The 22,693-nt window shown below is 41.4% G+C and overlaps 2 protein-coding genes across 2 annotated transcripts; both read left to right on the forward strand.

Moving 5' to 3' along the window:
* Positions 1–6,468: 6,468 nt before the first annotated feature.
* Positions 6,469–11,929, forward strand: LOC140350778 (uncharacterized). The gene is made up of 2 exons (XM_072436266.1): positions 6,469–7,271; positions 8,644–11,929. Exons 1-2 carry the CDS (start codon positions 6,746–6,748, stop codon positions 9,258–9,260), a joined length of 1,143 nt encoding a protein of 380 aa, XP_072292367.1. The 5' UTR covers positions 6,469–6,745; the 3' UTR covers positions 9,261–11,929.
* A 216-nt stretch (positions 11,930–12,145) lies between these two features.
* On the forward strand, positions 12,146–22,598 carry pcca (propionyl-CoA carboxylase subunit alpha). Its single transcript, XM_072436264.1, has 23 exons — positions 12,146–12,232; positions 12,515–12,592; positions 12,709–12,756; positions 12,882–12,950; positions 13,342–13,455; positions 13,531–13,584; positions 14,863–14,994; positions 15,082–15,118; positions 15,190–15,268; positions 15,444–15,546; positions 16,012–16,106; positions 16,457–16,607; positions 17,154–17,297; positions 17,403–17,477; positions 17,567–17,635; positions 17,709–17,784; positions 17,853–18,066; positions 19,138–19,240; positions 19,727–19,825; positions 19,905–19,958; positions 20,383–20,523; positions 20,666–20,743; positions 21,206–22,598. Exons 1-23 carry the CDS (start codon positions 12,179–12,181, stop codon positions 21,272–21,274), a joined length of 2,136 nt encoding a protein of 711 aa, XP_072292365.1. The 5' UTR covers positions 12,146–12,178; the 3' UTR covers positions 21,275–22,598.
* Positions 22,599–22,693: the final 95 nt, after the last annotated feature.

A 22,693-nucleotide genomic window follows, 5' to 3' on the forward strand; every position in this document is an offset into this window, starting at 1 on the left:
CGCAAAATCTTCTTCGTGAATCACCTAAGTGTAACTTTAGAGTGCCCCCTACCGTCCAATAAGTGCGCACGTTGCTTGTGTGTGTGTGTGCGCGCGTGCGTGCGTGCGTGCGTGCGTGCGCGCGTGTGCGCGTCCGCGTGTGCGTGTGTGTGTGTGCGCACCCTGCACACTAATACATCCATGCCTGCACATGACATTGCTCTTTCTCTCTTTTTCTCTCCGGCTGCCAACCGCCATTAAAAGTAGCACCACCACAACAACAACAACAACAACAACAATTAGACAACTTCATGCAACTCCTCAACAAAATAAATGTGTTTGTTCATTAAACACTTAGCAATAATTTCACTGCTTCATTTTACAGGAGCAAACAGAATCATGCATCTCTCCGACCAGGATTTTTTAAGAAGGGCCATTTACAAAAAAACAACAACCATAAGCTATATTATGTAATTTGATATTCAGACAGAAAAGCATAGCCCTTTATTCCTGACTTGGAATTGTGAGCCACGCACTTGGGACTGCAAAAACAAGGGCTTTGTCTGCCCTCTGGTGTAAATATGTAGTAAGGATGTCCATACTGGGACCATTTGTAGCATGATACTACATGAGTGAGTGCTTGGTATCTTCTAAGTCTTCTGGATGTGTTCAAAGAACACAATGGTGGAGTACAAAAATATCTGTAGGTACTTCACCCTGTACTTCAATGCTAGAACCAGAATAATGTTTTATTGCCATTCTCAGTGAACAAAATTCACATTGTTTCAGCAATGGTGGAACAAGATAAGATAAGATATTCCTTTATTGTCCCAAAAACTGTAAGATAGTAAGAATATAAATAAACTATGATAAAATAAAGACATGCAAAAATAAGTTATTTTATAACTTAATAAAGATGAAAGATTATTGACAGAAAAAAAACAGTGCAAACAGTGCAAATAGACAAATAGAGTTGAGAAATAGATTTTATTAAGTGATCATCATGAGTCCAAAAGATCTGGTCAGACATACAGGTCATGGAGAGATGATGCAGCCGATCACCTCTGCAGAGCGCTCAATGCAGCGCTGCTGTCTGTGTCTGTCCGTGGCAGTAGCCCCAATGTACCACATGAAGAAGGTGTGAAGGAGGACTCAGTGATGGTCATGTTAGCTTAGCTTTATTCAGCTTCCACAAGAAGTACATCCCCTGCATCTTCGGATCACAGCCGACCCTTCTCACCCTGGACACGGACTATTTGAGCCGCTCCCCTCAGGCAGGAGGCCGCTCCCCTCAGGCAGGAGTCTACGGTCCATCTGGACCAGAACCTCCCGCCAAAAGAACAGCTTTTTTCCCTCTGCCGTTGGACTCATGAACACTTCCTAACACCTCCCACTTAAACTACAATTTATTTTTGTAAGGCCCAAAATTGCAACAGCAGTTGCAACTGCAGGGGCAACTACAATTTTATCAATCACTCACTGCACTGTTCACTTTCTACATCTGTAAATTTAACTGCAAATTTTGTGTACATTGTAAGCCCATTTTTTATTTTTGTCCTATAGTAAATTTACATTGTTTTTCTTTAATGCATACCCTTTTTGATTTTATATAAGTGGTTTTATCATTCTTCACGGGATTTTTTTTTCACTGGCAATGGCAATAAACCTTTCCTGATTCTGATTCTAAGTACAGTGATCGGGGGCTTCTCAGGGATAGGAGTGATGTTGGATGACTTGAAGCAGGCTGGGACATAGCTTTAGGGAGGTGTTAAAAATGTTTGTGAAGACAGGAGCCAGTTCATCCACACAATGTGTCAGCATCAGCATGGAGGAGGAGAAACCATCCCCAATAACCAACCAATATTCAACATGAATTCTATCACCAGTTAGTTAACTCTTATCAGTTAATACTTTGTGTAAAATACATTTTACATTTACATTTTTTCTGCTATATCTGGACTTTAAAATGTGGGCATCGATACTGTTGTGAAAATATCAATACTAATTAACACATATGTACATCTAGAGTCTAGACATTCATTTTAGACATGTTAGGGCCACTTCATTGTTTTATGTTAAACACATTCCACCACCAGCAAATTGGACTGACACATCCGGGTCAGGTGTTCTTTTTGTCCTTTAAAGCCAATTGGATTATCTTAATTGTTTTGTTTTAATTACATAACAGAAAACAGAAAAGTTAAAAAACAGAACACAGTCAGATCAGAAAGAGCTAAGAATACAATTTTAAAAAGCAGCAAAAGACATCCAAAAAATGTATGCACTTATTGTCCAATGTAAAAGTCCCATTTGTTGCAAAGTATTAAATAAAATAGACTATTTTGCGTAGGGTTGACTGAGAATGAAGTCGTATGGTTCTAAAGTGATCTAAATTACAGGACTCGATGATGAGGGTATCTGTGCTGATTTTGCTGTTATCCACAAAGGGGTGCCACAGGGCACAGTTTTGGGGCACCTCCTATTTATCTTGTACATGTACAAAATGTCTGTTATGCTGACATGCATTTTTATGCAGACAGTTATTTACTGCTATGGACCATCTTGGTCAAGCCATTGAAACTTGCAGAAAGTGTTTGTAGCTGTCCAACATTCAGTTCTCTCACTTTTAAACCACACATAGAAAAACTTGTTTTTATTTTGAAGTAAAAAAGCACCTTGTTACTGCAATCTTTTTATATGAATGCTTCCTCTTCATTTCTTCATATCGTGGACATGGTTTATCATGCTTCTCTCAGGTTCATTAGTAACTGTAGAGCCATGACACATCAAGGACATTGGCAAGGACATTGGTACACATTATTTACAAGGCAATGCTTGGATTACTGCCACCGTACATTTTTGCTTTGATCACACAGAGAAGTGTTGACTTGTATTCCTTGTGCACAAACGATCAGCTGTTGCTCTCTGTTCTTTTCGCCCGAACAGAGCTGGGGAAGAAAGCTTTTGTCCACTAAGCTCCTTTGGCTTGGAATTTGCTGCAGAAAGACTGGAAATTGAATGATTTCATGTATTTAAAGGCCTTTAAAACAAAGTTGAAAGCCTTAGAGACAGAACCATTAATCTGCAAATGTTTATCATAATGTTGTTTGTTTGTATGTTGTAACTGTGTAAGCTTTGCTGACTCTTGGACTCATCCTTGAAAAATAGGTTTTTCATCTCAATGGAACTCTCCTGGTTAAATTAAGGTTAATATATATTGGTGTGGTTTGTGTCATCCTTATGGCCTTCTTCCCCACAGCCAAGAGTATGCTCCAAAGGTATCCATTCACATTGTCCATGGCAGGAGTTTTGAGGCCCAAATACATAATTCTGAAGTCAAGTGGGATGGCAAAGTCAAAAACAGTCTGCAATGCTTTAAGTATTTCCCTGTATATTAGTTATTCATTTGTAAGAAAAATTACAAAACTAACTTCTTTTCCCACTTAGTTTGATGACAATCCAGATTGTTACTGCATTTGTTTAGGTTAGATATTATTACCCATGACAACCTAGTTCTGATTAAAATACCTTGATAAAAACAAAAATCAGAAGATTATAGTCAGTATTGGTTGCAATAATAATTTGTAAAAAATAAAAAAAAAATGTTCAGTCAAAGGATTCTTTTTAATTATCAAAACTTTTCTTTTGAATCTTGAATCTTAGGACAGTGCTGTTTGGTGTGAAACTTTGATCATAAGCCAACAAAGTTAATATTGTAACATCTTTGTTTAGTTGGTATGTTTTGTTTAGCTCTCAGTAAGCACAGATTCTCCATTCCCTCCATTTGACCAAACCAGTTTTCATCTGATTATTTTTTTTAATTTAATCTCATTCCGCTACGATTGGACACTTGGTGGTCCCAAGAGTCTCTAAAAGCACAGTAGGAGGTAGAGGGTTTAGCTACAAAGCTCCTATGTTATGAAATCAGCTCCTGTCCATGTCCAAGAGGCTGACAGAGTCCCTTCATTTGAGTCCAGGCTTAAAATGTTCCTCTTTGAAATCGCTTATGGTCAGGCCAGTTATGAACAGAAATAAAAACCTCCAGTTTCAGCTATGCTGCCCTAGGAGCAACTATGCTGGAGGAAGTATGGGAGCTTGAGCACTATCCTCTGCTTCTGACTACTTATTCTATCAAACAATATTTAATATTTAATTTCACTTGCAATATGTTCATTGCCTTTTCTTCTTCTTCTCCCACTTCCCCGCAGGGAGTGGGACAGGCACATCAATGACCTGTGCACCCAGATGATCCTCGAGTCCCTGGAGAAGCAGTCTCTACTCCATATGAACGGTTCTTCATCTGCCTGGAAGAACTGGTTCTCCTCCTGAGTGGCTCCAGCTCCACTGTCTATCTCGTGTCCACCTGTCCGTCTGAGGGAGTCGGATCTCTCCTTCACTGTGGAACTGTACTTTTTCCCAAGGAGGTTTTTGTAGTTTTTCCTGGCCGAGAAGGAGGGACCAAGGACAGGGGTGCTTGGGACATTTGTCTAAGGACACGGGATGCTGGGACATTGCCAGGTCTCTATGAACATTGTTTATTTTATTTTTCACTCTCGCCCCTCGAGGCAACTGCTGTTGTGATTTTGCGCAATACAAAAATAAACTGAATTGAATTTATGATGATTTATTTATGGTGGATAAAAGCGGTGTATAGTTTTCCCCAAACATTTTTGAAAAGTCTTTATGAAGACCTGCACCCAGACATTTATTAAGAGAGTCTTTTTAAATGGATATGTCTATCTAAAGGTCATGCCAACTTGACAATGCCCAATCTCTTCAGATCTCGGGAAGCTTAGCAGGGATGGGCCTGGTTAGTACTTGGATGGGAGACCACTGGAATGCCAGGTGCCACAGGTGTGTCCTTGGGCAAGACACTTCACCCACCAAAGTACACTGGTGTATGAATGAGAGAGTGTTTGTGAGAGTGTATGACGGACATTAGATGTAAATGTACCCCGTCATTAGGGGAACACTGTCCGTGTAGTAGGCAACACTACTGATTGTTTTTGATTGTCTATTATAAAAATAAAAACAAAGGGAGAGACCACGCACAGCCCTGCCTCACCCCTCTTTCCACAGTCAGTGAATCTGTGAAGTGACCATTCATTTTAATTCTTTATGTTGGATTATTATATTGTGTCATCTGTTTGGTTTTCTTGTGTGAATAATAATTAGTACAGCTTTGTTTTGCTGTTTTTGTATCATTATGTGATCAGATCATCTTATATTGTCTTGGGTCTGTAATTTGTTACAAAATCCTGTCTGATCATTGTGAAATAAATGTGGGAGTATATGTTCCATTGATATGATAGTCCACACTCAGGATTGAGATTGGTCTATACGAGGCACACTCAAGTCAGTCCTTTTTAAAGCCCTTTTAAGCCCTTTTTTAAAGATAAGATATGTTTATAAGAGTTTTTCGATTAAGAGTGTTTTGTTTTTTTTAAAGCTTCCGATACGTTATCTGTTCTTTTTCCTCTGTATCTACTTGCGTGCAACACCAAAATTTCATTGTAAGGTATAATATTTAAATTAAATTTCTATTAGACGGGGAAAAAAACAATCATCATTAATATATTCATATTTACCAACCCTGTTACCAATATTGGCATAGGCCAAACTTATATATCACACAATTCCTCCACATTCCACATTCTGGTAAAATAAATTGTAATTTATGCCATATTACATTTCCCAAGTTAATTATATTAGGGCATTTATTTTTGCTGTATTTTTTTCTTTTCCTGTCTCTTTATTATCTTATTTAATTATTTATTTTTAGGTTATAGTAAGTACTTTTCAGAGGTAGGGACAATATGTTATATGGTAATATGTTATGAATATGTTTTTGTGCTCATGCTCATGCAATAGAAGGTTTAGGAAAGAATATGGGCTATACTTCAAGTATATATGGGCTACCATCAAGTAGATAATGGGCATATCAAATAGCTTACCCATAATATAATAATTTTTGGTTTAATATACAAGCCTATGCATATAGCAGCCAATTGGAATGATAAAAATAATTGTGAAGTGTTTTGTTGACTAATAAAATGGCAATAATTTTCCAGTAGCACATAGGCCTGTACATTTAGTGTTGAAGTCATATTACATTTGCGCCTGTATTTGGACTATAAAAAGCCTATTTTCTGGGATAGTTGGTACATTCACTATAGTTTTAAATTAGTGTGAGATGTTTCCTATGGTTTCCCCTTTTGAAAAGATTTTAAGAATAGCCTAACCTACTAGAATTAGTTTTTTATTGGCAATTGGTTTATATTCACGTTATTCACTTATGTGGAAACTCTCACATGGGTTAGAGGTACAAGGTAACCGTGCTGGTATGTACTATTCAAATCAAACTAAACACATCCCTAGAGGGATTAAACGTTATGTCCTTTTAACTTGTAAGACTTTGACAATAAAGTCTATAGTTTGCCTTGGGTGGGCAGTGGGCACAGATTGGCAAACAGGAGCAGAGGGAATGGGAGAAGGAAGAGAGGAGACAAGGACGCCCCTCTGCGGTGGGGGGCCGCGGCCTGCTCTGTTCCTCCATTCACAGTAAATAAAAGCATGGAGGTCTGACTCTCGGGATCTAACAGAGCCAGCGGGGGGTAGAGACGCCGCATGCGCCTGATTCTTTCACCAAAACACGCGTCCAGGAGGGGGGCCGCGGCTGGGCTCTTCCTGTGACACCACCGCACACATTTGACGTGGCACTGATCCTTTCAGCGGGACCGGAGCGGGGCAGCCCGCCGAGCACAGCATGAAGCGGGCGGCTGGAGTGGCCAGGCACAATGGCCTGGTCTCTCCGCTGGGGAACAACAACTCCGGGGCCTCGAGCATCGTCTCCCCGACGTTTCTGAGAGCCAACACGGTCTCCGTCGGTCCAGAGAGCGGCGGAGGCGGCGGAGGAGCAGTAGACGGGCTGCTGGATTTTTCTAAAGGCCCCACCATCAAAACCGAGCTCATTTGTAAATGGATAGACCGAACTAGTTCTCGACAGATTGGGCGGACGGCGACATCCGTTTGCGACCAAAGTTTCAGCTCCATGCACGAGCTTGTGGAGCACGTCACCAGCGAGCACGTAGCGGCCGGGCTCGAGAGCCTGAGTCATGTGTGCATGTGGGACGAGTGTCTGCGCGGAGGCAAGGCTTTCAAAGCCAAATACAAACTTATAAACCACATCCGCGTGCACACCGGAGAGAAGCCCTTCTCCTGTGCCTTCCCCAACTGCGGCAAGATGTTTGCGCGCTCAGAGAACCTGAAGATCCACACGCGGACCCACACGGGTAGGCTGTCACCATTTTGTCAATTGTCAGGTTAGAAGCCTAGCAGCGGGGGTCCTGGCAGGGGGGCTCCGCCTGTGTTCGGCTGAGGATTCCCGGTGTTTACAACACAGATCGGTCCCCTCACATCACATCCGCACAGCTCTTGGGCTCCTGATTAGGACACAACCGAGGATTCCACACTATAACGGGAAATGTTTTAAAGCCTTCAGCCCAAGATTACAAGGATAAAAGGTGTTACAGGGCTGTCCTCAGTGGTCATTTGCAGGGTAGTTTCTCGGGGTTAGCTTGTTAGAATAGCCTTGATCAATGTCCAAACTTAATGTCTCTGGGGCCACATTTGGACCTTCAGGCTTTCTGTTGAATTGGCTCAGTCAGATTGTACTGTTAGTTGGCCTAGTTTAAAAGTAATCTACCAACATAATCTCAATCACAAACACTATGTGGTGGGACAGACCAGCCATTCAGATCTACGCCTGAATAAAGGTGTAGTACCACAGTCAAACCTGTGATTGTCTTCATGAGCTTCAATCATTTAGCATTAACAACATAGATAGCAATAACTTAGAGATGTCGTAGACAACCCCCTGTGGTTTTTCAAGAATGTATTAATTCATTCATTTTCCCCTCTTATTATTGAGGGTTGCTGATGGTGCTACCATGGGAACTACAGGCCTGTCCTACTATCTCTGCAGCGGGGTAGTTGATAATTTGAGGAATATAGTTACAATTTACCTATCATGAATCTTTGGACAGTGGGAGAAACTTCCCCTCTGTGACATCTGTGTCACTGAAACTTCCCCATGGGGATAAATAAAGTTATATTGATTTGAAATTATCTAACCATATCCTGGTGCGATGCCTTTTGGAGCAATTATATTCAGTTAACAATTTTCTTCATATCATTAGTACTAGTTAGGAAGAAAACCTTTACGAAATACTTTCCATGATAGAATATCATTAAAGTACATTATCTTGCAACCTTTTATTCATGGTGTTCCATTATTGACAATGCCATAACGCTGGCTATGTTTACAGGAACTCAAAACATTTTCATTCATTATCTGATTTCTGTCATGTGAACAGTTTCATCTGATTGTGCAAAAAAAGTAACTAATGTTGCAAGATTTTTTTATTAAAATTAATTATATTTATCTTACAACAATAACTAAAAATCCATTGATTAACTGACACGCGTCGCCGGGTGTTTTTGATGATCAGCTTTCTTTTGGGTATGTCTGATTATTCTAGTTATCAGATTTTTTTCTGGCCATGTAAATGTGCCCAATTTTCTTGATCAGTATGAACTAACCAGCTCCAAGATCTAATGAGCGCAAGTAAACTGTGGTTTTATTTTGAACCCCCTTATCCACAGGTGAGAAGCCGTTCCAGTGTGAGTTCTGTGAGCGGCGCTTTGCCAACAGCAGTGACCGCAAAAAGCACTCCCAGGTGCACACGGCCTCGAAGCCCTACGACTGCAAGGCCCTTGGCTGCACCAAGTCCTACACACATCCAAGCTCCCTACGTAAACACATGAAGGTGCACATCAAGTCCTCACCTACCTCTGAACTACCGGACCCTTACGACCCACTGTCCCACCGTCTGCAACAGCCCCCAGCTCTGCTGGAACCCTTGGACCTCAAAATGAGCCTGTCACCCCCCATGGCACACAGGAATCTCCACTTCCCCCTGCGCTCCAACCACGACTTTGACAAAAGCTCTGTGGCAGAGACTGACCATAAAGCTCTGCTCCGGAGCGTCTCCCCGAGCGCTGTCCCTCTGGACCTCTCTCTGTCGGGTCTGAGGAGGGCCCAGCAGCAGCAGGGCCGACAGCCTCGCCGCATCCAACGCTCCGTCAACCCAGCCATACCTCACTTCTCCAACATAAAGGAGTGGTACGTGTGCACCAGGACTACAGCGCCGCACTTTCCCCTGCTCCACCCAGACCACATCAAACTGGAGCCCAGTGACGATGAGGAGTATGGCACGTAGGACACATGGGTAGGGGCATGTTTGTGCCTAGGGCAACGTGGCTCACTTTGGTACGAAGTACTTTTGAACATGTAGTATATCTACATGAAACCTCACATCCCACTGCGGCTGGTGCTACACAATATAGAGCCTTCTACATGAGATGCAGGGTAGAGCTAAAACATCTGATATTCATCTTCTGCTATTCCCATCAGGGCTTTCAGGTACTGGGCAGCCTCTTTTTTTTTTCACAACGCAGTTCTGTCGAGACCCGGTTACCTAACCTGTCCTGCCCTAACTTTAACCAAATTAACTGCTCCCAAACCTTACCCTAAGGCTAACCTTACCTTATTTGTGAAAAAATATATTGTAAAAAAACATTTCTGGCCAAACCACCAACGGAATGTGGTGGTTGAGTGACAGAACTGGGGAAACAATTAAGCCACTGGGTACCACCTGACATATGCTAGATAATATTTTAGAAAAAAGATAATGAACAATCGATGTTAAGCTGTGTGACATTTTTTTTGCCAAAATGCTAACATTTCCAGCAATACTGTACTAAAGTGAGCCACAGCTCTGTGCAAAGCAGGCTTATCCAGAGGAGATGTTGTCATATTGTTGTTGTACGACACATTTCAGGACACAGGAGTGATTGGTGTACTTTCCTGAACCAGCAGTTGTAAGGTTGTTTTTGTATTTCGGTTTTATATTCTTGGAGTGTCAGTTGACACAATTCCAATCTCCCAGCTCAAAAGACGCCAGAAGTTCAACTAATATTTTTATTCAAATGACCTTAAATCAAGTACATGTACAGTTTAACCTGTGACAGCTCCTTCAATTTCCAACTGTTTTAAGGGCTACACTAAAGACTGGTAAGAGTGCTTGGGCTCTGGGAGAATGAACCTGTCTTCACCTGTATTGTAGAGATCAGAAAGTGCTCAGGGAGACAATGGGACAGAAACTGCAGTAGACACAAGACTGAAATATCATGGACAGTGGACATCAGATGAATATGTAGCACTTTGCTCCATCAATTGGAGATGTCTCCTGATGAAAACATTTGTAATGAGAATGGACCTGCTTTAGATTAGTGGAAGATAAATGGGTGAATAGTATCTACCCACCGTGATATGTTTCAACAAATTAGCAACAACATTTGTGATGCAAGTAAACCACAAACCGTTTCATTAGAATGCTGTCAGGTTTTCTGCCGTTTCTGTACATGTGTTGCATAGGTTATGTTTTGCTCCTAGCTTTTTAGGCTGGGCAATTAATACAATTAATTTGATGAGTTTGTTTTTAATAATCAACAAAATTGCTAAATTGTTAAATTGAAGTTCATTATGAAAGTTTACTTCTGACTTATTGGCAGAGTTCAGGGGACGGGAGTTAATATACAGCAACACTTGAATGGATTCAGAGAACTGATAGACCTAAAGACAGAAGGCTTACACTTCACACAAAAGCATTAGAAAAAACAAATCAATTCTACTTTAAATTAAACTGAATTTGATTACATATAGAAATATAATTGAAGACAGTTTACAATTGCTAGTAGGATAACTAAGAATGTAAATGTTAGGAACTTCCCCTTTTAAAATCAATGTGTGCTAAAGTTTCTTTTAAATTTTTAAAAAAAAAATTTGCCAGATCACCTAGTCCTACTTACTATTTTGTTTACAGAATTATGGTTAACCACCATCGAAACAGGGTGGACTTTTGTAGGGTTTGAAGGCAAATCTCACTAGGATCAAGTTTAAAAAGCCCTCCCAGCGTTAAGTCAATGTGACCAGTTATTCTCATTGATAAATGGGGCTTAGCATGACTGAACTACTGCACTTTACAGAGACTGGGGGTCAAGGGAAGAAGTACTGTCATTAACCAGAGGTCTCACAGAGCAACGTGAAAAATGTGTAATAAGTGAAGTGTGAGCTGCACAACAATATATGCAATATTTATTTAATATTGCTCAAACAATAGTTTCCATTATTTCTTCCTCTATTTCAGACGTGTTCACTGGAGTCTTGAATTTCTCATGGTCAAACCACACTGTGATTGTTCCGACTGGCCAATAATTTTGAACTTAAATATAGGATTTTAGTTCTTGCAGTATGTATTATAAATATTTCCTGAGTTGATGGTGTGTTAAATGTTAAGTTTACTTTTCAGAGCACTTCTGATCTTTTACGAGACTGCTTGTGTACTTGTTTTCTTGAATCTCTACAATAAAGGTAGAAACAGAATCAGAAACCATATTTTGAAAAAGCAGTCAGTTATGTCATACAGAAAAGAGGTGAGTTATAGAGATATAAATAAATCATATTTTATACAAGGTGGAAAACCTGGGCCTACGTGTACAGAGCCTCAGAGTCTTACAAAATGAGTGTGATTCTGTTCAGTCTGATACTTTGTTTTGTTCTATCCGCACTTTGTTCAACCGAATTCCAAATCTTCACTGGTGTTACTGCCGTGCCACAGTGGGATCCCTCCATCTCATTTTGGGGCAACATCTGAATGATTTGGATGCCATAAGTGAAACGACTGATGCCATATTTGTGTGTGTACAGTGAATGTGAAGGTGATGCACCAGGCTGAAGCACACTGCCTCAGTCTGAATATTGGCACATCACTAACGCATATCTCATTTGTTTAATTGAATGAAAATAAAATTTTGTTGTTGTATGGAAGATTGTACTTGTCACTGTTGTTTTGTGCTACAGATAATCTTTGCAAAGGATTACGCATCAAAGAGACCTCATTGTTGTTACACAAGTGGCTTTCCGAGTATGCATTTATTAATACCACCTACAATTATGTCCACAGAATAGAAAACAAATGCATAAAAATAAATCCTCTCGTCCACGCTACGACATAATGACGTCAGCTCTGTCTTTACTTGAAGTCGTAAGTCGTTACAACTGTCGCAGTGAGGCAACATGGCGTCCCGTGGCCGCTGTTCGTCTCTGAATAGATTATTGTTCGCTGCGAAGGTGAGCAAATATAGTAGCTAATGTGATACTATTGTTCTTGTCATTTTACACATTAAAATAAGAATGTTGTGTTTCCTGAAAGCCAGTACTCGCCACTGGTGATGAGTATAGTTACATCCAGAAGTGTAGGCTGCTGTCACTAAAAGGTCGCGCGCTGGGATCGCTGTGTTACGGATCTAGTGGACCTGAGCAGACCAAAGTAGACTAAAGTAGACTAAAGTAGAGCGAAGCAGACAGAAAGAGTGCACTGTTTCCCCTGTGCATTTATGTTTGTGTTTCCAGCATGTCTCACTCCAGTCCAGACTGTGTGCGCTCCATGGCAGGGCGCAGTACTCCACTGTCTACAACCCCGAGGAGAAGGTGAGTCTCCTGCTGACTACTTACTGCTCTATTATGGATGTGAAAAACAATGTGGACATGGTTAAGTATGAAAATCATGAAATAGACTTTGACTTGTCCTTTCTTTGCTCCTGTAGACCTTTGATAAGATATTGGTGGCGAACAGAGGAGAGATTGCTTGTAGGGTAAGATCAATGATAATAATTTAATCTAACTTTAGGGCAATACTTGAATTTTACAACATTTTTCCTGGTGCCTTGCCATTTTGGAATCTGATAGTGCTGTGTGTCCCTGTTGTATTTTATTTTAGGTGATGAAGACCTGTAAAAAGATGGGGATCCGAACAGTAGCAGTTCACAGTGATGTTGACTCCAGTGCTGTGAGTCCGCTGCAGTTACATTTGATTTGTTCATGGTGTCAGCACAGGTAGGACAGTGGTGCTTAGTAGATCTGCATGATACAAATGCCACAAGATGGTGTACACAGGTGGAAAGTCTGCTTGTGTTCTTTATTTACCCATGTGTTTACATTTGGCTTGGACAAAAAGTGCTCGTGAGTTACACCTCTTGAGAAGCCTTGGTTCCAAAAAGCAATGCTACAATGACAGGAAAAATAGAAAGAAAAAAAAAGTGAATAGAAGCCCCTACTTTGTGTAGTATAAATTATGTCAACATCTCATCTCGTGGACCCAATTTTGTGCCTTGTCTCATATTGTGGCAGTTGTGTTTCGTCCCACCCCGAGTGTGTAATATGTTTGTGTGTGGGGCCAGGTCCATGTGAAGATGGCGGATGAGGCCATATGCGTTGGCCCTGCTCCAACTAATAAAAGTTATTTGAATATGGATGCTATCATGGAGGCTGTCAGGTCCACAGGAGCACAAGCAGTAAGATGAACTGTTCAAGTTATTCAAAGTAAACATCTCAAAACAGAAAACTGATTATGTGTATTGTTCTTCCAGGTTCATCCTGGATATGGATTTCTTTCTGAAAACAAAGAGTTTGCTAAAAGACTTGTAAGTGTAACTGTTTTTAGAATTTACACATCATCCAATCCCATACACTTTATTTATATAGCACGTCTCACAAACAGTTTCCAAAGTGCTGCACAGAGACGGCGTGACAAGCATAATAGTAGTAAACAATAAAAAGGAATAAATGCTCAGTTAATTTAATTAAACCTAAAAATAAAGAAAAAATTAAAAAAGATTGTATAATGTTACTTTTCCTTTTCTTCTTTTCCTTGTGTGTGTGTCTGTCTGTCTGTACGTCTGTCTGTCTGTACGTCTGTCTGTGCCTGTACGTCTGTCTGTGCCTGTACGTCTGTCTGTGCCTGTACGTCTGTCTGTGCCTGTACGTGTGTCCGTGTCTGTACGTGTGTCCGTGTCTGTACGTGTGTCCGTGTGTCTGTGTCTGTACATTTACGTGTGCGTATGTCTGCGTGTGTGTCTGTACATTTACATGTGCGTGTGTCTGCGTGTGTGTCTGTACATTTACATGTGCGTGTGTCTGCGTATGTCTGCGTGTGTGTCTACATTTACATGTGCGTGTGTCTGCGTATGTCTGCGTGTGTGTCTACATTTACGTGTGCGTGTGTGTCTGTACATTTACATGTGCGTGTGTCTGCGTATGTCTGCGTGTGTGTCTGTACATTTACGTGTGCGTGTGTCTGCGTGTGTGTCTGTACATTTACGTGTGCGTGTGTCTGCGTGTGTGTCTGTACATTTACGTGTGCGTGTGTCTGCGTGTGTGTCTGTACATTTACATGTGCGTGTGTCTGCGTGTGTCTGCGTGTGTGTCTGTACATTTACGTGTGCGTGTGTCTGCGTGTGTGTCTGTACATTTACATGTGCGTGTGTCTGCGTGTGTGTCTGTACATTTACATGTGCGTGTGTCTGCGTGTGTGTCTGTACATTTACGTGTGCGTGTGTCTGCGTGTGTGTCTGTACATTTACGTGTGCGTGTGTCTCCGTGTGTCTGCGTGTGTGTCTGTACATTTACGTGTGCGTGTGTCTGCGTGTGTGTCTGTACATTTACGTGTGCGTGTGTCTGCGTGTGTGTCTGTACATTTACGTGTGCGTGTGTCTGCGTGTGTGTCTGTACATTTACATGTGCGTGTGTCTGCGTGTGTGTCTGTACATTTACGTGTGCGTGTGTCTGCGTGTGTGTCTGTACATTTACGTGTGCGTGTGTCTGCGTGTGTGTCTGTACATTTACATGTGCGTGTGTCTGCGTGTGTGTCTGTACATTTACGTGTGCGTGTGTCTGCGTGTGTGTCTTGTGTGGGTGTAAAGGCGGCAGAGGGCGTCGCTTTTATTGGCCCTGACACACACGCCATTCAGGCAATGGGGGATAAAATAGAGAGCAAACTGATTGCGAAGGCGGCTAATGTGAACACTATTCCAGGCTTTGATGGAGTTGTCAAGGTACATTCATATCCATTAAAAAATTGAGTACAGTACTATTGTTATTTTGGCGATTCTTTAGTGCGCAATTTGTCTCATCTTTTCTAGACGGCAGAGGATGCTGTAAAGATTTCTCAGAATATTGGTAAGCAGCATAAAGCTGAATAAATATAAGAGTCTGGACATATCATTGTGACAGTTTGAATGGGTTGACAGGTTATCCGGTGATGATCAAAGCATCGGCCGGTGGAGGCGGCAAAGGGATGAGGATTGCCTGGAATGATGACGAAACCAGGTTGGTTTGAATTTTAGACAAATATTGTCTTTATTTTTGTTTCATTCAGTTTGTATCCCTGTGGTTGCATATAACAATTCATAAGGAATGTTTTTTAATAGATTCTAATCTTAAAAAGGTCAATAAGTTCTGGCATTCATTCTGCCTGCCCTTAACCTTAGTTTTATTGTTCCAGAGAAGGCTTTCGCTTCTCATCTCAGGAGGCTGCGTCCAGTTTTGGAGATGACAGACTTCTTATCGAGAAGTACATTGACAACCCTCGGCACATCGAGATACAGGTAACAACATGGCTGTGGTGCTCATTTAAAAGCGTTCACACAACTTCCTAAATGTCCTTTTATTTACACACCGATTAACTGAAAGATATCCTGTATTTCCACAAAAACACCTATTTGTTAATCATTCAATAATAATAAAGAACATGGTGGTTTAGTTGGTCTTAACTGATATTCATTTATACAATCTTAGGCCCATGATTACTGTTGATGCTGACATTCGGAAAATGGAAAAAAAAATCCCATATGGACTCAACTTGGAAATGGACAAATTTGATAAAAACTGTACTAAATTTGGACTTTTATTTTGGACTTGTGTGCTTTTAAATATATTTTTCTTTGTATGTCTTTCTTTCCTAAACGTTTATTCTTAATTTCACCCATTTCTTCTTCTCAGTTTTCCTGTTTTGTTTTTAAATGTAGTTGATAACCCTTTATTCGTGAATTGTGCGATTGCTTTTGTTGTAGGTGTTGGCAGATAAATACGGCAATGCTCTTTGGCTCAATGAGAGAGAGTGTTCTATTCAGAGAAGAAACCAAAAGGTAGTGGAGGAGGCTCCCAGGTCAGCACCACAAACTTTTAACACTAGTCACATTTACTTTCAAACCAAAAATTGCGTCAATATCTGCTTTTTTATTATTTTAACTAATTGTTCACACCTATAAAGAGTAAAATTCCAAACTATTGTAGTAAAGGCAAACCTGAAAGATGAAATGTATGAATATCGAAAGGGTTGTTTCAAAATATAATTTCACTTTGACTTCCAAGTACCAGTTACCAGTACCCTAACATTCATTGATGATATCCTGCACACCTCGGGTTTTGGATTAACGGATGTAAATGTGCCCTATAATGTCTAAACGAGATCTACAGTGTTTGTTGATATAAGTTCATGACGTGTGTTGTGTGCAGTACCTTTCTGGACCCTCTGACCCGTAAGGAGATGGGGGAACAGGCTGTGCAGTTGGCTAAAGCAGTGAAGTACTCCTCTGCAGGGACTGTGGAGTTCCTGGTGGACTCCAGCAAAAACTTCTACTTCTTAGAGATGAATACTCGTCTACAGGTGTGACCCCTCAACTGCTTGTTCTTCTAATCTGATGACGGACGTGATACTAACATTTCAAACTATAATAAGGAAAAAGGCGCTGTCGTTGAAGCTGTTGAAACACTGCATTGAAGCTGAGTGAATGTTGAGCCTGTGTGTGCGTGTACATGCGCGTGATAGTGTGGGGTTTGATAGTGGTTTTAAATGAGACTGTGAGACTGACTGAGCAGTTCATTAAATAAAGCAATCAGTACAAATGTTTATTTAATTGTAACTTACATCAACCTTCCCAGGAACTATGGGTGGAAACTACATTTTTCTGCTCAAACCAGGCACATGCCATACGTTCTTTTGAGCTTAATTTGTTTTGTGCATTGTCCCTGATCAAATTCAGATCAATTCAAAGCCCAATCGATGCCTGGTCAAATGAGCCTCTAGTTTTTCAATGTATCATTAGTATCTGTGTATACATTTTTGACGACAGTATTAATCACAGGAATATTGGTAGTTTGCGTTGTTGCAATAAATTGCACCGATGTGGGCAACATACTGAACTGCCTCTAGGTGGAGCACCCCATCACAGAGTGCATCACTGGTCTGGACCTGGTGGAGCAGATGATTCGTGTAGCCAAGGGTTTCCAGCTTCTTCAGAAACAGGAGGACATCCCCATTAATGGATGGGCCATTGAGAGTCGCGTTTACGCTGAGGTACTGAAATGAAATGGCATTTAATTTCTGTAAACTATCTGGGAGCTTGACTATTATATTATTTCAGAAAATACTATATATAAGCTCTAATTATGTTTTTTACAGGATCCATACAAGTCTTTTGGTCTGCCATCAATCGGGCGCTTGTCTCAATACCAAGAGCCACTCAACCTCAGCAATGCAAGTACATTTAGCATATTTTCACCTCATTTGGAAGTATTGTTTTTTCTGATCAGGAAATGTTACTATGTGTTTTGTTTTCTCCTCAGGTGCGTGTGGACAGTGGCATTCAGGAAGGCAGTGACATCAGCATCTATTATGACCCAATGATTTCCAAGGTTCATTTTCTATTTTTAAAGCCACATTTACCCAGCACAATTATTTTCAAATTTCCCCTTCAATCCATTGTAGCTGGTGACATATGGTGCGACCCGAGCTGAAGCCCTGGCGAGGATGGAGGATGCTCTGGACAACTATGTGATCAGAGGTGACAGGTCTAACCACATTCATCAGAAAAGACGTCATTGTAGCTAATGGATGGTACTCTGTGTTCAGGAGTGACCCACAACATTCCCCTACTGCGGGAGATCATCACTCACCCTCGCTTCATCTCCGGAGACATCAGCACCAGTTTTCTCCCTGAGGTTTACCCTGATGGATTTAAGGGCCATCAGCTGAACAGGGAGAACCATCGAGAGCTGCTGGCATCTGCAGCAGCGCTCTATGTGGCTGCAGAGCTCAGGTCGCACAAAGTTCTTGGGCCACAGAGGTGAGAAGATTAGTTCTAGTACTATTTGTACTATTTTCATCACTTTTGTGTCCTATCCTGTCTCACAGAGGCAGGTGTCACACCTACCGCTCAACTGCAGCCGCGTGCGGCTCGTCCCTACGTTTCCGCGTGTCAATCATAGGATCATAGGATGCACCTACTGCACACCTGCAGCCTCGTCAGCTCGTCCCCAGAAGAGCAGCACGTTTGCGTGTGTCTAAGCGCATTGATCTATCATAATATAGTTCCCTCAGTGTACGGGACAAAATGAAGACGGAGAAAGACAGTTTGAGTTGACTCGGAAGAGACGGAAATCTACGGGAGACGAGAGATGTGATCAGTCGCGCTAAATAACAAACGCACGTGTGTGTTGTATCAGTCCGCACGGGGGAGTGCGCGCACTTCTCCTTGAGTTCTCAAATCGCCCAAAAATCGTCCATTGCGCCTTTAAAGGTATAATGGAAGATTTTTCGCCGATTTGAGAACTCAAGGGGAAGTGCGCATGCGCACAACAGCCTCGTTACGACACGTGCGTTTGTTTATTAGCGTGACGGATCGCATCGCATCTCTCGTCTCCGTAGATTTCCATCTCTTCCGAGTCAGCTCGAACTGTCTTTCTCGGTCTTCATTTTGTCCCGTACACTGAGTGAACTATATTATAATAGATCAATGCGCTTAGACACACGCAAACGTGCTCCTCCTCTGGGGACGAGCTGACGAGGCTGCAGGTGTGCAGTAGGTGCATCCTATGATTGACATGTGAATGAACTACTTGGCTGTCCACGCCACGAGGAATGAGACTCAGATTTGGCACCAAAAAATCCTCCTTTATTCCTTTAACCACAATCCAACCTGGTTATAAAGAAGGTGACCCACTGTCATATACACAATACCAGTGGTTTGTCAATACTTCATGACACTAAGCAACCCTGCTGCAGAGGATATCCATGACGATGATCAGATAAGGTCTCATACTTCACCCTGTGTTCCTCTTCCCCTCCATCTCTGCTTGTTGTCTACCCATCATCAGAGATGGGACACTCCAAGACTATAGTGCTGTTGTTTTTGCAGAGTGGCCTGCAGCCCGGTGGAGAACAGCAGCTGGCAGCTCTGTGTGGAGCTAGAAAAAAAACTTCACGATGTCAGTGTCACCAAATCAGGAAACACTTACACTGTAAGTCATTTAGTTAATTTCCTACCCTTTTTCTTACAATGCACTCTAATAAACACTTTTATTCTAAAGATAACTTTGCAAGGCTTAATGTGGGCTGTGCCAAATTTAGATTAATACAACATCTATTCTGCTTTTTATTGCTCATTTATTACTCATTAATCTTTTATTTCACATTCACCTCCATGTTTTCAAGGATAGTTTTCAATTGCAAATGTTTCCAGAGCCCCCAAAATAGCCATGCAAGCCACCCAAATGTACAGTTGTAAGCATTTATTCAGGTTTATTGTCTTATTGGACCCTATTTCACAAAAAAATATTCAGTTTTTAAGTAAATGTTTTTTTTAGAATTAAATCTTGAAATCATCTTGTGACTCCCAGCTCATGCCTTGTGACCCCCACTTTGGGAATCGCTGTTCTATTGTACAAGGAGTAGCAGTTTGTGATGAAGCTGAAGTGCATTTACTGAATTTTGCTTAACTTGTTGAGGTTTTGGTGAATGAAGAGAAGGTGGAAGTGAGTGGAGACTGGAACCTGGCATCTCCCCTGTTGCCTCTGACCATCAACAACACTCCCAGGATGCTCCAGGTGAGACCCACTTCAACTTTCAAACCAATCATAAGGACACACCTTTTGACATTATCTGATGTCTTTTATCTTCCTATAGTGTCTGTCTCGAGCGGCTTCTGGAGAAATGTTTCTCCAGTTCCTCGGCACATCGGTATGTTTATTTATTATTTATTTATACGGTATGTGTTATAACATACAGTGAATGTACACTATACTCAATTTGTGGTTCTCAAACTGTTCACACCAAGCACCACCTAAAACATTTGACCTTGGAGTACTGCCCGGTAATGTTTCAGAATCAACATTTTTGATTGGCTGTGACAGAACTGGCTTGGCCTGAAACCCCACCCACACAGACCTTAGGCCGCTGCACACTCGTACTTTTTTTTTTTGTCGTTGCACATCTGCATACCTTTGTTACCACAGTTTGAATACCACTGCTCATATAATTCTGTTATTTTAGCCATTGAAGCAGAATTAAAATAAAAGGGAAATAATCATGTTGAACATTTTTTCCAGCTGTTGGCTTTTAATATTTTGATGTAGTGACAATAGTTGTTTTTTTGTCCTGCCAGTTTAAACTGCGTGTTCTGACCAAGCTGGCTGCACAGCTGAACTCCTACATGCCTGAAAAGGTCCCAGAGGACACCACCAGTATCTTGCGATCTCCAATGCCTGGAACAGTTATTGCAGTGTCCGTCAAAGTTGGAGACACGGTATGCATTCAGCAAATGTTACATTTATTACATTTTCACATTTTGTAACTAGCAATATGCTACAATATAGCATTTTCCGTACACTTTCATAAATTTGGTTTTGGGCCATATAACTGGTATTCTTAACATTTCTGTGACGCAGGTTGCCGAGGGTCAGGAGATATGTGTGATTGAAGCCATGAAAATGCAGAACAGTTTAACTGCGGTCAAGCCAGCTAAGGTAAACTATAAAACTGCACTGATGCAGTACACATTAAAGGTTGAATGGACAATTTTTTTGGCCCAAATCTGAGTCTTATTTTCTCGTGGCGTGGACTGCCGATTAGTCCTGCCACGTATCAATCATAAAACGCACCTACCGCTCACCTGCAGCCGCGTGCGGTTCGTCCCCACGTTTCCGCGTGCCTAAGCGCATTGATCTATCATAATATAGTTCCCTCAGCGTACGGGACAAAATGAAGACTGAGAAAGACAGTTTGAGCTGACTCAAATCTACGGGAGACGAGAGATGCGATGCGATCCGTCGCGCTAATAAACAAACGCACGTGTGTGTTGTATCAGTCCGCACGGGGGAGTGGCATGCGCACTTCCGCCTGCGTTCTCAAATCGCCGAAAAATCGTCCATTGCGCTTTTAACACAGTAACATTTCTAATGTGTGTACTAAAGCTTTATTGTTTACAGGTCAAAAGTGTCCATTGTAAATCTGGAGAGACTGTTGGAGAAGGAGACTTGTTGGTGGAGCTGGAGTAGTGCGCCCATCACCTTGGACCCTTCAGACCAGGATGTGCCTTCTTACTCATCTCCCAGGAGAGGTTCTTAGGCTCCGCCCACAGTACTTTAATCTTCTGGCCCTCTTCAGAGCCTCACTGTCTGCAGCACTTTGCAGCCCACATTTGCAGAGATGGCTCTCTCACATTGTTGTAGATAAAATTGCAGTTTCTCCTTCTGAGAAAAATTCCTTTGGACTTGTTTGCGTCTGGTACATCTCCATGGATTAGAAAACTAACGACCATTGAGTTGAATTCATTACTGGTCATTTACCAGTGGTCACCCCTGATTTGTACATAATTTAATTATCTGATCATTACCAGAAAGGACTTTTTGACCTTCATACGACAAAGTTACTTGAAATTAAAAATGCTTATAGTGTAATGTGAATACTTCATGGTCCCTTGTGGAATTGAACATGACTAAAGTGATGAATTTATAATGCTGTTTGCAAATCTCAACCTTTTGAATGGTAGCAGTGATTTGTACTCTCACCTCACTGCAAGAAGGTCCTGGGTTCGACTCCTGGGCAGTATGAGACTGGATTTGGTCTGGAGTTTGCATGTTCTGCCCGTATCTACATACCCGTTCCTCCGGTTGCTCCAGTTTCCCCTTTCACTAAAGACATGTGCCCCCTGAAATATTCTGAATCTCAGTGGGACTCTCCTGGTTGAATAAAGATCAAATGATGGAAACCCCCAAGAAAGTGGAATTTAGTGGTGCCTGGGAGTCGAGTGGTCCAAGCTGCTGCACATGTCAGGCCCCTCTGCATCGAGAGCTCCCTGCTCACCTCCATTTCATGCTACACTGCCATCATAAAGCCCATGGGCCAAAATTGGCCTTTTAAGATGGTTTTTAATTGGGGACATGTCTAATAGGTTTCTACTTAAATAAAAAGGTGCTGGGTTTTGTAGTAAACAGTCCAAATTGAAATCTTGAGACCAGAACCATTTGCTGACGAGGTTTGGCAGTAAAAGACTTGAGTTGACAAAAGTAGGCCCAAGAAAAACAATCGCCTGTGTGAGGACTTTGATGCGGCAGAACGGCCTATTTCAGGTTAAATAAAATTACATTTGATCAACCTGAGCAAAAGTATGTTTTATTCAATTGTTACTGTATGAAAGGTATGTAAACTCTTGGTTTGGAGTATCTGCTTTTGATTGCAACTTCACTTCCTGTAAATCTGATTGGCACTTGTGACTGAAATTATTGTATGTTTAGTTGATCATAACTCCCCAGAACATTGATTTTTTTTGCAGCAAATCTTTAGTGCCTTCACTTGTACTAGCCTCCAAACTATCTTGGTTTTATTTCTAGACAAATTAATAAATGTATAGGTTGAGGTTGTGTGGTCTCCCAATGACTTTATTACAAGCGTTTAGTTTATTAGTTATTCACAAC

Source organism: Eucyclogobius newberryi, unplaced genomic scaffold, assembly GCF_026437365.1.
Source record: "Eucyclogobius newberryi isolate DKJ021-1_F unplaced genomic scaffold, fEucNew1.0.hap1 SCAF_8, whole genome shotgun sequence".
Classification (NCBI taxonomy): Eukaryota; Metazoa; Chordata; class Actinopteri; order Gobiiformes; family Gobiidae; genus Eucyclogobius; species Eucyclogobius newberryi.